At 43.3% G+C, this 12,207-nt stretch overlaps 2 protein-coding genes across 2 annotated transcripts in view; both read left to right on the plus strand.

Moving 5' to 3' along the window:
- LOC139220726 (uncharacterized) overlaps window positions 1-12,207 on the plus strand; it is a 275,609-nt gene that overhangs the window by 234,640 nt on the left and 28,762 nt on the right. The gene's annotated exons all lie outside the window — the stretch shown is intronic.
- On the plus strand, window positions 296-10,110 carry nfx1 (nuclear transcription factor, X-box binding 1). The gene is made up of 23 exons (XM_070852541.1): window positions 296-525; window positions 1,199-2,119; window positions 2,312-2,473; window positions 2,803-2,880; window positions 2,991-3,096; window positions 3,336-3,407; window positions 3,526-3,665; window positions 3,793-3,892; window positions 3,997-4,214; window positions 4,737-4,834; window positions 4,940-4,970; window positions 5,054-5,136; window positions 5,524-5,632; window positions 5,857-5,976; window positions 6,058-6,137; window positions 6,227-6,457; window positions 6,948-7,021; window positions 7,106-7,207; window positions 7,588-7,725; window positions 7,876-7,942; window positions 9,149-9,294; window positions 9,397-9,501; window positions 9,662-10,110. The coding sequence occupies exons 1-23, from the start codon at window positions 507-509 to the stop codon at window positions 9,735-9,737; spliced, it is 3,276 nt and encodes a 1,091-aa protein (XP_070708642.1). The 5' UTR covers window positions 296-506; the 3' UTR covers window positions 9,738-10,110.

Genomic DNA, 12,207 nt, shown 5'->3' on the forward strand with positions numbered 1-12,207 from the left:
CCAAACATAGAGCGCCACCTTGTGTCTTATGAATAGCATTTTCTGTCTAATGTCTTGACTGGGTTAAATGTTGTCCATTGCAAATGAGTAATAAATGATAATTGATAATTATACCTTATACCGTTATTTTGGCATCTGTATGGTTCATATATTCAAAACTGTAATCATAAGTAGGGGGAAAGTGTTTTAGTACGTAAAATAATTTTCATTCTGTTGACGTACACTCGTGTGGATTTTAATTTGAAAGTATTGACCGGAAGTTCCGTTTATTTTAATTCACGCTAGCTTACTAGCTTGTGCTAGCTTAAAGCTAGTGTTGATAAGGAGAGTTGAAGGAGGAGATTGTGGCCACTTTTAAGGGAGTTCTCCTCAGTTTTAATAACCAGAACACAGGTGAGGAGGGGCGAATCGTGTCGCTGAGGACCTGGACACGCCTGTCATCGCTCACAAAGCAGCCTGGTGACTCAAACTTGTGGCGTTGGAGAAACAAGCACAGTTCAGACTGAATGGCTGAGGGCTTCTCAGGTAACTAACATGCTGTCCAAGTAATTTGTGTGTACGGTGAGCTTGTGCCTGGCTAACTAAAGTTCTGGATAACAATATTGAACTGAATGTCTAAGTTAAGATGGACTGACCACATCATTTCGTTTATGCTAAGTTAGCCTGTTTCGTTGGCTAACATGAACTTTAAGCTAGCATGATCAAGCTTGCTGAAGCTAACCTTAGCCTTGAGTCTTAGTGTTAACATGTAGCCGACGTGACAACATGTGACCGTGAACTTTGAAAGCTAACTCCACCTGATCTGTGATTCAATGCCAGGAGCTAATAAACATGGTGATGACCTGTTAGCTCGTAGCAGCTAGCTGGCTAGCTACCGCTAGTTCTGCTGATCAACAAGCATTTGCTGTTTTCAGTTAATTACTATTCTCTCTTCTCTCGTGTAATTAGTAAATAAAATTACTTTGTTTGCTGCTACAATATCATACAAGTCTTAAGACATTACATGATGTTATTTTGACATTAATAAGAGACATTATTTTGGGGTCTGATACATTTTCACACGTTATTTGACATGTCATGGACTGATTTAAAGGCAGTAATTGACAGGTGAACGAATTTCATTCTTCCCATTAAAGCACATTTACTGCAAGTATATTACACACACAGGTTTTAACTCAGTCGCGATTTCTGTTTGCAGACCCGCCTGACCTCAATCCAGATGAGGCATCACATCAAAAACCACATCAGCATAAATCCAGAAGAGGCCGGGCCAGACACAACAATGACAGAAACCTGAGTAGTAATAGTTATGATCCTTATGGGCACTTTCATGAGGGCTTTAAACCCCCATTTAGCCATGATAATTCAAATCATGCATTGCATCAGCATCCTCCTTACCAAGGAGGCGATGGAGGCCGAAGAAGAGGCAGAGGAAGAGGGAGGAGAGAAGGGAATAGAAGTGTAAGTGATAATTTGGGGGCCTCCAGCTCCTGGTGGCAAAAACCTGGAGGTGACTTTGGCCCGTACAGTGGTAACAACAGAGGTTTTGGAGGCTGTGACTCATCCCACCCTATGGATGGACCTGATGGACCCAGCTGGCGAAGAGAAGACGCAACTAGGAATTTGGAACAAACCAGTGAAGTGCAGGATGCCCGGGTTAAAAACCCCAGGAAGTTCAGCCAGGAGCAAAGGAGAGGACATCAAAATGAAAAGAGTTATCACTTAAAGGAGAACAACACAACTGTAGAAGGTCAAAGGCCAAATGACACCAAAGAAGAAAACCCCCCTTCAGACTTCAGGTCAAAAACTCAGAGGAGCAGGACAGGTCCAGAACATGATGATCATCAGAGGAAACCCACTGAGGCGAAGCGAAGGCAAGGGCCAATCAAACCTCCCAAACCACCGTCTCAAGAGGAAACAGGTTTAGAGAGTGGGGCCAGTGTCCAAGAGGACTTTGGCCATGGCAGGTCGTCTCAGGATCCTGCCGGTAAAGCTGGACGAGGTTCAGGACGACATGCACCCTTTCAGACCAGAGGGTCAAGAAGAACACATCATCAAAACCACAGGCCAGGCCAGAGGAGCTGGGACAAGACGCCCGAGAGCAAGGAGACACAGACAGGTGAGACTGTAACTCCCTATAAACTCTTGTATAGAAATTAGCACAATATATTCTGCATCATAAGGAACATTTTGACAATATTTGGTGGGTTTTGTGAGCACCTGAGTATTTACTGACACAGCTGCTGTCAGTTCTAGTTTGCTTGTCTGAATCGCCCTTGTGTCCTTAACCTCAAATCCCCTCTCTCTACAGGGTGCCTGATTGAACAGCTGTCTGAGGAGAAGTATGAGTGCATGGTTTGCTGTGATGTCATTCGGCTCATGGCCCCGGTGTGGAGCTGCCAGAGCTGCTTCCACGTCTTCCACCTGAACTGCATAAAGAAATGGGCCCGGTCCCCGGCCTCTCAGGCAGACGGTACAGCTCTCAAACATCATCTGGGTGTTTAGTACTCAGTCTTTGAGGACAGGACTGACCCAGTCCAGTCAGTATGGTTATCTCTGTGGGGCAACAAAACACCAGGACCTCAGCATGGTGCACTGTAATGCATAATACTGTTATGTAGATAGACAATAGCCTCTCACTGTGGCCCCAGTAACAAAAAAACATAGGCTTTGAAGTTCCTGCTGCCTCAACAGGATAATGTGTTGCATTGCAGTTTGAGGCCAGTGGGAATGTCTGCCATTTTCTTTATCTAAATTTTATATACGACCTGTATTTATACTAAAACAAAGCTGTTTTTTCAGATTCAGCGGAAGGTTGGCGCTGTCCGGCCTGCCAAAATGTTGCACTGAAACAGCCGACCTCCTACACCTGCTTCTGTGGTAAGTAACGGATTCATTCAGTTAAATAAATATTATAAACAGTAATCTATTTGCTGTCAGGCCAGATCATAATTTGATCTGAAACGTGTTTTAAACGCTTTGATTGGCAGGTAAAGTGACAAACCCAGAATGGCAGCGCACTGAGATTCCCCACAGCTGCGGTGACATGTGTGGGAAGAAAAGAAGCGGGGTGGACTGCAACCACCCATGTAACATGTGAGCCATTCAAAAAGTCACAGGAAAACAGTGTTTTGCCTGTCTTTGTGTCTTTGTGTTGTCATTTTGAGGTATTTTCATGGAAACGGGGCCTGGATGTAATAGTGGAGGGACAAGCTTGCCATAACTTGCTATAATTACAATGTTGTACAAATTTTGCATGCATTGTTTAATAGTTGCACATGTTTTTTTTCTCCAAAGAATTTGTGTTAAACTATACTTTCCCTGTCTTCCTTCAGTTTATGTCACCCTGGACCTTGTCCACAATGTCCTGCCTTTGTAACAAAATCCTGCATCTGTGGGAAGACCAGGTACTCTGATTTAATCATGTTTGCATCTCTCCATCTGTGTATCCACTGAGTATACTGTATTAGTTCCTGTGTTTGGGGTTCTGGCACGATGATATTAATTAGAACAATGTCTTTGCAGTCAACCAATGCGCTGTGGCCAGGGTACGGTGCTCCAGTGCGACAAGGTGTGTGGTGCCTTTCTTAACTGTGCTGAACACACCTGCGCCCAGGTGTGCCACAGTGGGGCATGTCAGCCCTGTCAGCTGCAAGTTCAGCAGGGTGAGAGTCATTTTGGCAACACAGCTGAGCTCCATGCAATGCTCTCACACAGAAATGAAAACTTGTGATATTGGAAACTTGGTCTCAGAGTCAGCTGACTATACATGCGCTCTGTTATTTTCTTTAGTGTGCTACTGTGGCGTTACCAGTCGTAAGGTCCTGTGTGGCACAGATAAAGAAGGATTTAATGGTTCTGGGCATTTCTCCTGCCAAAAGACATGTGGGAAGTAAGTCTGCGCTGATGAAGTCCCTCATCTATCAATAATAAAACTTTCATTTTGACAGTTTGACAGCCCCCACTATTGCCTCATACTCACTTTCTTCCATCCAGGATGCTAAAGTGTGAAGCTCACCGGTGTCAGCAGGTGTGCCACCGTGGTCCGTGTCAGCCGTGCCCTCGCTCCCCGAGCCTGGTGAAGACGTGTTCCTGCAGTCAGACACACCTGGCCAAACTCCTGGAACTGGGATACTCCGAGCGGCAAAGCTGCTCCGATCCCATCCCCTCCTGTGGAAAGACATGCAACAAACCCCTGGCCTGTGGCTCCAGTGGTAAGGAAGATGGACAAAGTGTGTCTTGGCGAGAAAAGTTGCAGGTTTCTGTTGTTTAGAAGATGCCTCATTAACATACAAAGACTCTGACACCACGTTGTCACGACCTGCTGAAGCTCAAGTAATTTCACAACATTGTGTAATGCGTTGAGGGAAGATGTCAGATATGAAAACATGCAACAAACATTTCTAGTATCTTGTTTAGTACTTTTAAAATAAAATGACATTAATTAGGTTGCTCTTTTTCACTCTGCTTATGTTTCTCCATGATGCTGTAAATGTCTTCCTGATGTTCTACCCCGTGACCTGAACACACAATCCCACCCTGTTAACATGGTTAAAACTAGAGCAACAGAAATGTATCTACTGTAACATCTTTTATTTCTCCACCACTATTTTCCATCAGTCCTGACACAATGAATTGTACTGTGTGTGTTCAGACAGGATGTACATTATGTTGTGCTCACAGGCATTGTTCTCCGTGTTTGTCACTACTGAATGAATGGACTTGCGTTGTTTCAGACACCATCCATCTCTGTGAGAAGTTGTGCCACGAGGGCAGCTGCGGGCCCTGTTCCCTGACCTCCACCGTCAGATGCAGATGTGGCTCCAAGAACAAGGTGGGCAGATGCACGAGCAGGCCCGCAGCGTTTGTGTCATTTGTAATGCTTTTTGGACATGATTTACATGATACCACAGAGTTAAAACAGGCCTTTGTTTTCCAGGAGGTGCCTTGTGCAACAATCCAAAAAGAGGGTGAGATTTAAGCAAATTCAGATGAAATGAAATAAACCTTCCTCTGTTGTCTGGTTTTTCATTTCTGATTCTTTCCATTCCAGATGAGCTTGTATTCACTTGTGAGAAGCGATGCAGCAAGAAACGCTCCTGTGGCCGACACAAGTGTGGCGAGCTGTGTTGTGTGGTGAGTATTCAGTGTTGTGTAGTTGATGATGTCCAAACGCTATGTAGAGTTATACAAGTTGATGCTAGAAGCGGCAAAAGAGCCGAGACACTGCGAGCGATTCTGGCAAATAATTGACACTTTTTAAAAATTTGATAATAAAAAAATCTTTTCTACTCGTGAACATGTGCAGCTCTGCCTATTCCAAACTATGTTCCTCTTTTTAAATGATCTGTGAGTGAAACTAAAATCAGATTTCAGCTTGCAGCACACACGTGATGAAATGTTTAAGCGCTTGTATATTAAATTCAAGGTCTGTACATTTAATCAAAGCAGTAATAACAGTTGGGTGAGTGGGACAGCACTAGACTATAGGAGGTGGTGTCACTTTTCTGACTGTCCATCCAGAATGTGGAGCACAAGTGCCCCCTGATCTGCGGCTACAAGCTCAACTGTGGCCTCCACCGCTGCCAGGAGCCTTGTCACCGCGGAAACTGTGAGCCCTGCTGGCAATCCAGTGAGTCGTGCAGTTATTTTCTTCAGCCAGTGCTGTATTTATGAGCCAAGTCTCAGAAGTACCACGTAGTTATTCTGCCATTCAAAAAAAAAATGGTAGCATATTTTACATCACCCTTGTGGTGTTTTTGTCTCCCCTGGTGGTGTAAATGTTTGGCATTAATGTGTCATGATGCTGCCACACAGTTCACATCCAATGTGGTGTCATGATTCCTTCTGTTGTAGGTTTCGACGAGCTGACGTGTCATTGTGGGCTCACTGTCTTGTACCCGCCCATCCCCTGTGGCACCAAGCCTCCAGAGTGCAAAAGCATGTGTACAAGGAGACACGAGTGCAACCACCCAGGTGACATGAAGCAGTAAATATTCACACTGCAGCTGTATCCTCTAAATGAGAATGCTCTCCTAACATTTATGTCTCATTTAGTGTTTCACAACTGCCACAGTGAAGAGAAATGTCCACCTTGCACATACCTCACTCAGAAATGGTGCATGGGAAAGCACGAGGTAACTTCCCCAAGCTGATCATTTTCACAACTCGTTTTCAGTTTCTTTTTATTCCTGTTCTCAAAGTGACACGTTTTCTCTGTCCACAGCAACGCAGCAACATCCCATGCCATCTGCAAGACATTTCTTGTGGCCTGACATGTAATAAAACGCTGCCGTGTGAAATGCACCGCTGCAAACGGATCTGCCACAGGGGCGAGTGTTTGGCAGAAGGCAGCTGCCAGCAGCCCTGCGTGCTGCCTCGTCCAGACTGTGGCCACCCGTGTTCTGCTCCCTGTCATAAAGGCAGCAGCTGCCCACGCACCACCTGCACTGCCAAGGTACAACACACGGCCACTGAGGACAGCTGGACTTCCAGTAGCTGAGACATGGGTTACAAAGTTTGTGCAGATGGTTTTAATTGCATCAGCTTCTCCTCATTTGAATAACTAGCTGATGAAAAATGTTTTTTCATTAATAAATGCGTCAAGGCTGCTAAATATTGAAGGTTGTGTTCAACAATACAGTTGAGTATTTTTTCTCTCCCTTTTGAGGGCTACCAACACAAGATTTAATCTGCTGTAATAGTATGTAACTGTTATTAAAAAGGACAAGATAATAACAGTGACAATCCTCCTACCTCAAGCCCTCAGCAAACAATGAAATCATTCACAGCTGCAAGAATTCCTCACACGAGCAGCATCAAACTTTCAAAAAAGCAAATAAAACAAAACAAAACAACAACAACAAAAAAACTCTTTGGACCAGACTGAAGTCTAGTCCTTCACATGTTTCATGCTAGTGGAGTTTAATATGTCGTTCTTTTCACAGGTAGCTGTACAGTGCGATTGTGGTCGAAGAAAGGAAAGAGTGATCTGCACTGAGGCAACCAGTTCATATCAGAGGTCAGTTGAACCGTTTCTGTGTTGAGCTATTTGAGTTTTTGAACAATGACGCGGTTGAAACGTGTGTCAATCTCTTTGCTGCAGGTACGCAGCGATCGCCATGGCCAGTAAACTGTCCGACATGCAGCGCGGTGACTCCATGGACATCGGCCTGTTCCTCCCTAAGAAGGAACAGAAACAGACCAGGTAGAGTGAAGGACAGTGATGAAAAAAGAGCTTTTGCGCACTCAAAGTGATTTAGAGGCCATTTTTTGCAGTGATTTTAGCCGATTTTAAGAGGTGATGTTTACTTGTAATCGATAACGAAGCATTATTTAAATGTTCTTCCAGGTAAAAATGGATTTTCTGTTCGATATGAATGATTTTTCTGTTTGTGCATTAATATTTAAATAAGCAAGTCGATGAAAGGGATTCTTTAAATGGTTTACAGCAAGCACTGAGAACTGAGAGCCAGAAGTTTCAGTTTTATAACAATCATCTTCGTACAGCAAGTCAAGACAGAGGTGTGAATCAGAATCCGACTTGAAGACTTGAGGTGAAATCCGTCTGTATGTTTCTTTTCTCAGGCTTGAATGTGACCAAGAATGCGCTACTTTGGAGAGAAACAGGCGTTTGGCGGAGGCGTTGCAGATCGACTCATCTTCGGACCCCTTCAACGTCCGCTCCACCTCTGTATACAGCGACAGCCTCAAAGAGGATGCCAGGTCTGGCCTTTTTACATTTCTGCTTTTCCAGTGGCCATTTTATTATTTGCAAGAGTTGTTTTTATGTTTTTTGCAGTTTTCTTCCCGCAGCCATAAAATGCAGATGATCCAAGGCACTAAAAAACTCCCCAAATCCCTCCTCTCTTTCAGAAAAGACATTAAATTTGTCACAGAGGTAGAGGAAGAGATCAAGAACCTTGTTGAGCTTGTTAATAAGGTAAGAGATGGACTGAACCTCTTGTGATGTGGTGCTCCCTCTGGTGGCTGTGTTAGGAGCTATTTGAAGTGACTCTGCTGCTCTATTAAATGCAGCTTTTACAATCATTTCATGGCATCTGTGTTCCAATTAAATTGAATTTATGATCTATTACTTTACCTCCAGTTTCTACTACCACTTTTAACTGTGACATTAATGTATGACTCTATACCCACAGTCTGCATCATTTTTATATTATTTTCTGACCCAGTTGTTGTATATTCAGCTATTTTTGAGCTCGGTCAATTCTCCAGTGGAACCAGCTGTGGTGGCCTGTAGATTTCTGACAGGACGGCGAAGCCTCTAGTAACTGTTTCGAAGCCAGACTAAATTAGTAGGTACCTCAGAGGGCGGCCGGAAAAATAGCCTCCATGTTCTTTTTTCAGCTTTGTTCGATGCATTGAGGCTATCGGGAGCGAGGCTGTTAAGGTCACTGTTGCTTTAGTTTCTTTGGCAAATATAAAGGATTGTTTATCAGCGGCCGAAGCTATTTTTGGAACAATGAATCATGGCGGCAAAGCTTTTCTGCCTCAGTCTTCTTATGAAATAATCATATTTTCTCCTGTCCTAAATTTGATGCGTACTGTGCTGCCTTTACTGACTTAAATTTTTACCCTTGGCTTTCTTGTGTGGGCTTCTTATTTCCCCTAAACCAAAGTTATTACATTTGAAAATTTGCTATTTTCCACCTGTCATCACTGGTCTCATGTTTCTTGGTTCCAGTTCAACAAAAGGATGATTACTCATCTTGAAAATGTAAAAATATCCTGTAATTCACAAGGAAAGAGCAACAATTTGTAAAAAAAAAAAAAAAAAAGAGATCATATCCTATTAATCATCAGGCAACCCCTCAGATTTATGTTACATCCACAGGGACCAGTGGTCCTGACTTCCCAGTTCACTTGAGTATAAATCTTAGATGCAGTTGAGTGATAGAAAAATAACAAAATATGCTGATGTAGAGGTCATAAGAGCCACGTCTTTATTGCGGGGGAGTGCTGCTCTAGAAGATGTTGTTTTATGTCTTTGTTTTAACACACCAAACATGATGGAAAAACACATTTTAAACTCAGATTTGTACTTGTGACATTTGTATAACACTGGTTTCTATTAAAAGAAGCCTCTCAGTAGAAATCCCTAATGGACCCGCTCTACTGATGCTTGCAGGGAAAACAGCCAAAGAGGAGCCACTGCTTCCCACCCATGAACAGAGAGCACCGGAAGATCATCCACGAGCTGGCCGAGGTCTACAGCGTGGAGAGCGTGAGCTACGACAGCGAGCCCAAACGCAACGTGGTCATCACAGCCCAAAAGTAAGACTTTATTCAAACGGTACCGCACATGAGTGTGTTTTTAAATACTCTCAGGACAAACGAGTGTTGATTGCGGATGTGAACGTTTGCGCTCATTCTCAGGGGGAAGTCGACCTGTCCGAACTCAACGCTGACATCACTGATCGAGCGAGAGACGGCTGCAAGGGCCCCTCCTCCCATCGCTCATATCAAACAGCACAGCAGCAAGTAAGTCCTCTCCTGTGGTAAAAGACTAGAAGGTCACAAACCTTAAACGCCACATTGAATTATCAACTTTTTATCACATGCAGCTGCTTATTCTCAATCATTCTTCTGTCTGATTTTATTGCCTTCATCTTCTTCTCTGTCCCCCTCCTCCTCCTCTTAGGCCCGTCAGTGGGAGCACCTGGTCAAAGATGGTTAAAGAAGAGCCTGTGATAGATTATTTCGATGTTCAGGACTGAAACGAGGCCAAAATAAAAAGAAGAAACCTCAGGATCTACTCATACACATCAGTCCACATCTGCCAAAAACCCAGAATAACCTTTTACATTTGCGCTGATCAAACATCAATAAGAATTCCTCTGGCTTCATAATCAAATAAAATTTATGTTTGGAAATATTTCTATGATGTGATTGGCTCCTGGGAACACCCTCATCGTGTATATCCAGGAGGAGGAACTGAATAAGCCTGAATTTAGATATTAAACTGGAAAGAGGCTCGCTCAGATTCAATGATGGATCATTTTGAAAAGCTCCTGATTGTTTTCTTTGCCTCTTTTGTACACAGCCAGTCCCTCACTGAACCCAACTTAATAAAAAGTGAATTCTTCCTCATTTACTGGAACGCAGTTCTTGATACGAATTTAATGCCTCAGCTTCAATATTGAGTCACTACTCCTAAAAATAGCTCACATCTCACCAGTAAGGTCCTCAAACGGTGTGCCAGAAGCATTTTCCACCATGGGATAAATTTTGTTCTCTCTGCTGGTGCTGAGCCAGATCTTCAGTAGTAAACCTCTGCTGATTGAGTTTGTGGGTGGGTAGGAGTGGGCTGCACTGCGCAAAGAAAGCTTTGTTTGAAACGTGGCTATGACCCAGATGTTATGCTGCACCTGAGAGCTCTTCCTCTGTGAAAGTTTTGAGGTCAGTTTCAGGACTTTTCGGGACCTCACGAGGACACTCCAACGGGGAGGATGTCAGTCAGCTCGTCAGCAGATGGACCTTTTTAAGTTTCGCCCCTGCAGCCGGAGAGGTTAAAAGAGTTTAGATGCTGCTGCTTAGATGCTTTGATTTGAGTCACAAATACACTGACATATCAGGCTGCACGACACTTCCAGATGTGCAGTTTTCCTCACATTTTGCTTTGTATTAAACCTTTAGTGAGATGTCATTTACTGTGGTTAAGTGTTTTTTCATGGTGTGAAAGTAAAATAGTACATTACATAACACACCATCATATTTTAAAGCACAAGAGTGTTTAAAACATCCCTTTGGTATTGATATGTCCATACTTAATGTAGATATTTTTAATTTTCTTGTAGTTTTGGTATATTTCTGCAGCAGTTCTACATGAACTTGTAGTTTGTTTTACCTTTAGATACTGCTGTGTGATAATACATCATTTGTCGAGTGTTTACAAGTTGTAAACAACAACTTCTTTACAGATAAGCAATAATTAGGAGCAGAGTTTTGGGTCACCTGATTGTGAAAAATCCCTTTGGCAGGTATTTATCATTCAAATATAGTGATGCAAGAATTAATATCAACTTTTTTATTGACACAAAATGAATTTAACTCAGCAGCTCTTGATATACTTGAATTTACAGGAAAACACAACTATAAGCAAACTTAAACATGTAGCTAGCAGGACAACAATATATGCATACATTAATAACGCTACAAATGTTGGCAACTGTGTGGTTAAACCATACAAACCCTTTATAAAAGGTACTGCCTCATTATTAGAAAGTGCCTCAGTTCCTTTGGTTAGGGAGCTGATGGTGCTGCTACAGTAACCAGGTTTCATTCAGTGCATCAGTTGCCTCACATCCAAAAAAAAAAAAAAAGAAAAACTCAGTCTTTGTTCTTGCAGTGCTCAGATTTTTACAGCCTTTGCTAAACGGAGAAAAACCTGCAGTCACAATCTCACTCTCCTTTTGTTAAACCCTCCATCGGACACTATACACACACACACACACCTCCCATCATCCCTCCCCAAAATAAACCCCGCACATGAGGATAATTTGATGACACTCCCTGCCACTGGTAATTTTTCATTTTATCGACTCTCCAGCAGAGACCGCGCCTGCGCTCCTGCTCCCTTCCGAACAAGGCTTCACCAATCCTGGCTCTGGTTCCATCCCCGGCTCGGCGTCTCACAGGCCAGTGCTAATAAGTCGCCTAGCTGTCCGGTAATGGGGAAGTGATAGGGAGACGCTGCTGTCTGAAAGCCGTGAGGAAGTTGAGGAGTGAAGGGAAGCTCCGCGCCGGACCGGACATCTCCACAGAGACGCATCCTACAGTTGCTGTTGTTGAGTAGCCTAAAAAAGCGCATAGTGATGGAGAGAAAGGTATGGATGCTTATGCTACCTTGTGATACATTAGCACATTTGTTTTATTCCAGTCTGCGCTGCACAGTATCCGCATCAGCCATTAAAACTACTCTCTATGTATTTTCTTTATCCTGTCGGCGCATTGCCAGCCGGATTAGTGCGCACCGGAGTCTAGCTGTAATTTATTGTGCATCAAAAAAAAAAAAAAAAAAAAAAAAAAAAAAAAAAAAGCGGCTAGGATTAATTCCCACCTCATGGTGTATTTAGGCTGTTTCCGAGCCACAGTCGCATGGTGCACAATGCATTAGAGGATATTGAGCAGGGAGTGGGATGTTGTTGGGGATATTAAGGGGACTATAAGGCTACAGTAGCCCCCCCC

This window comes from Pempheris klunzingeri, chromosome 21 (genome assembly GCF_042242105.1).
Source record: "Pempheris klunzingeri isolate RE-2024b chromosome 21, fPemKlu1.hap1, whole genome shotgun sequence".
Taxonomy (NCBI): Eukaryota; Metazoa; Chordata; class Actinopteri; order Acropomatiformes; family Pempheridae; genus Pempheris; species Pempheris klunzingeri.

Bases quoted from the DNA above. Each gene is read 5' to 3' on its own strand.
- nfx1 (XM_070852541.1), top strand. The intron at 2,881-2,990 runs GTAAGTAACGGA...TTTGATTGGCAG, and splicing joins CTCCTACACCTGCTTCTGTG to GTAAAGTGACAAACCCAGAA. The intron at 6,458-6,947 runs GTACAACACACG...TTCTTTTCACAG, and splicing joins GCACCACCTGCACTGCCAAG to GTAGCTGTACAGTGCGATTG.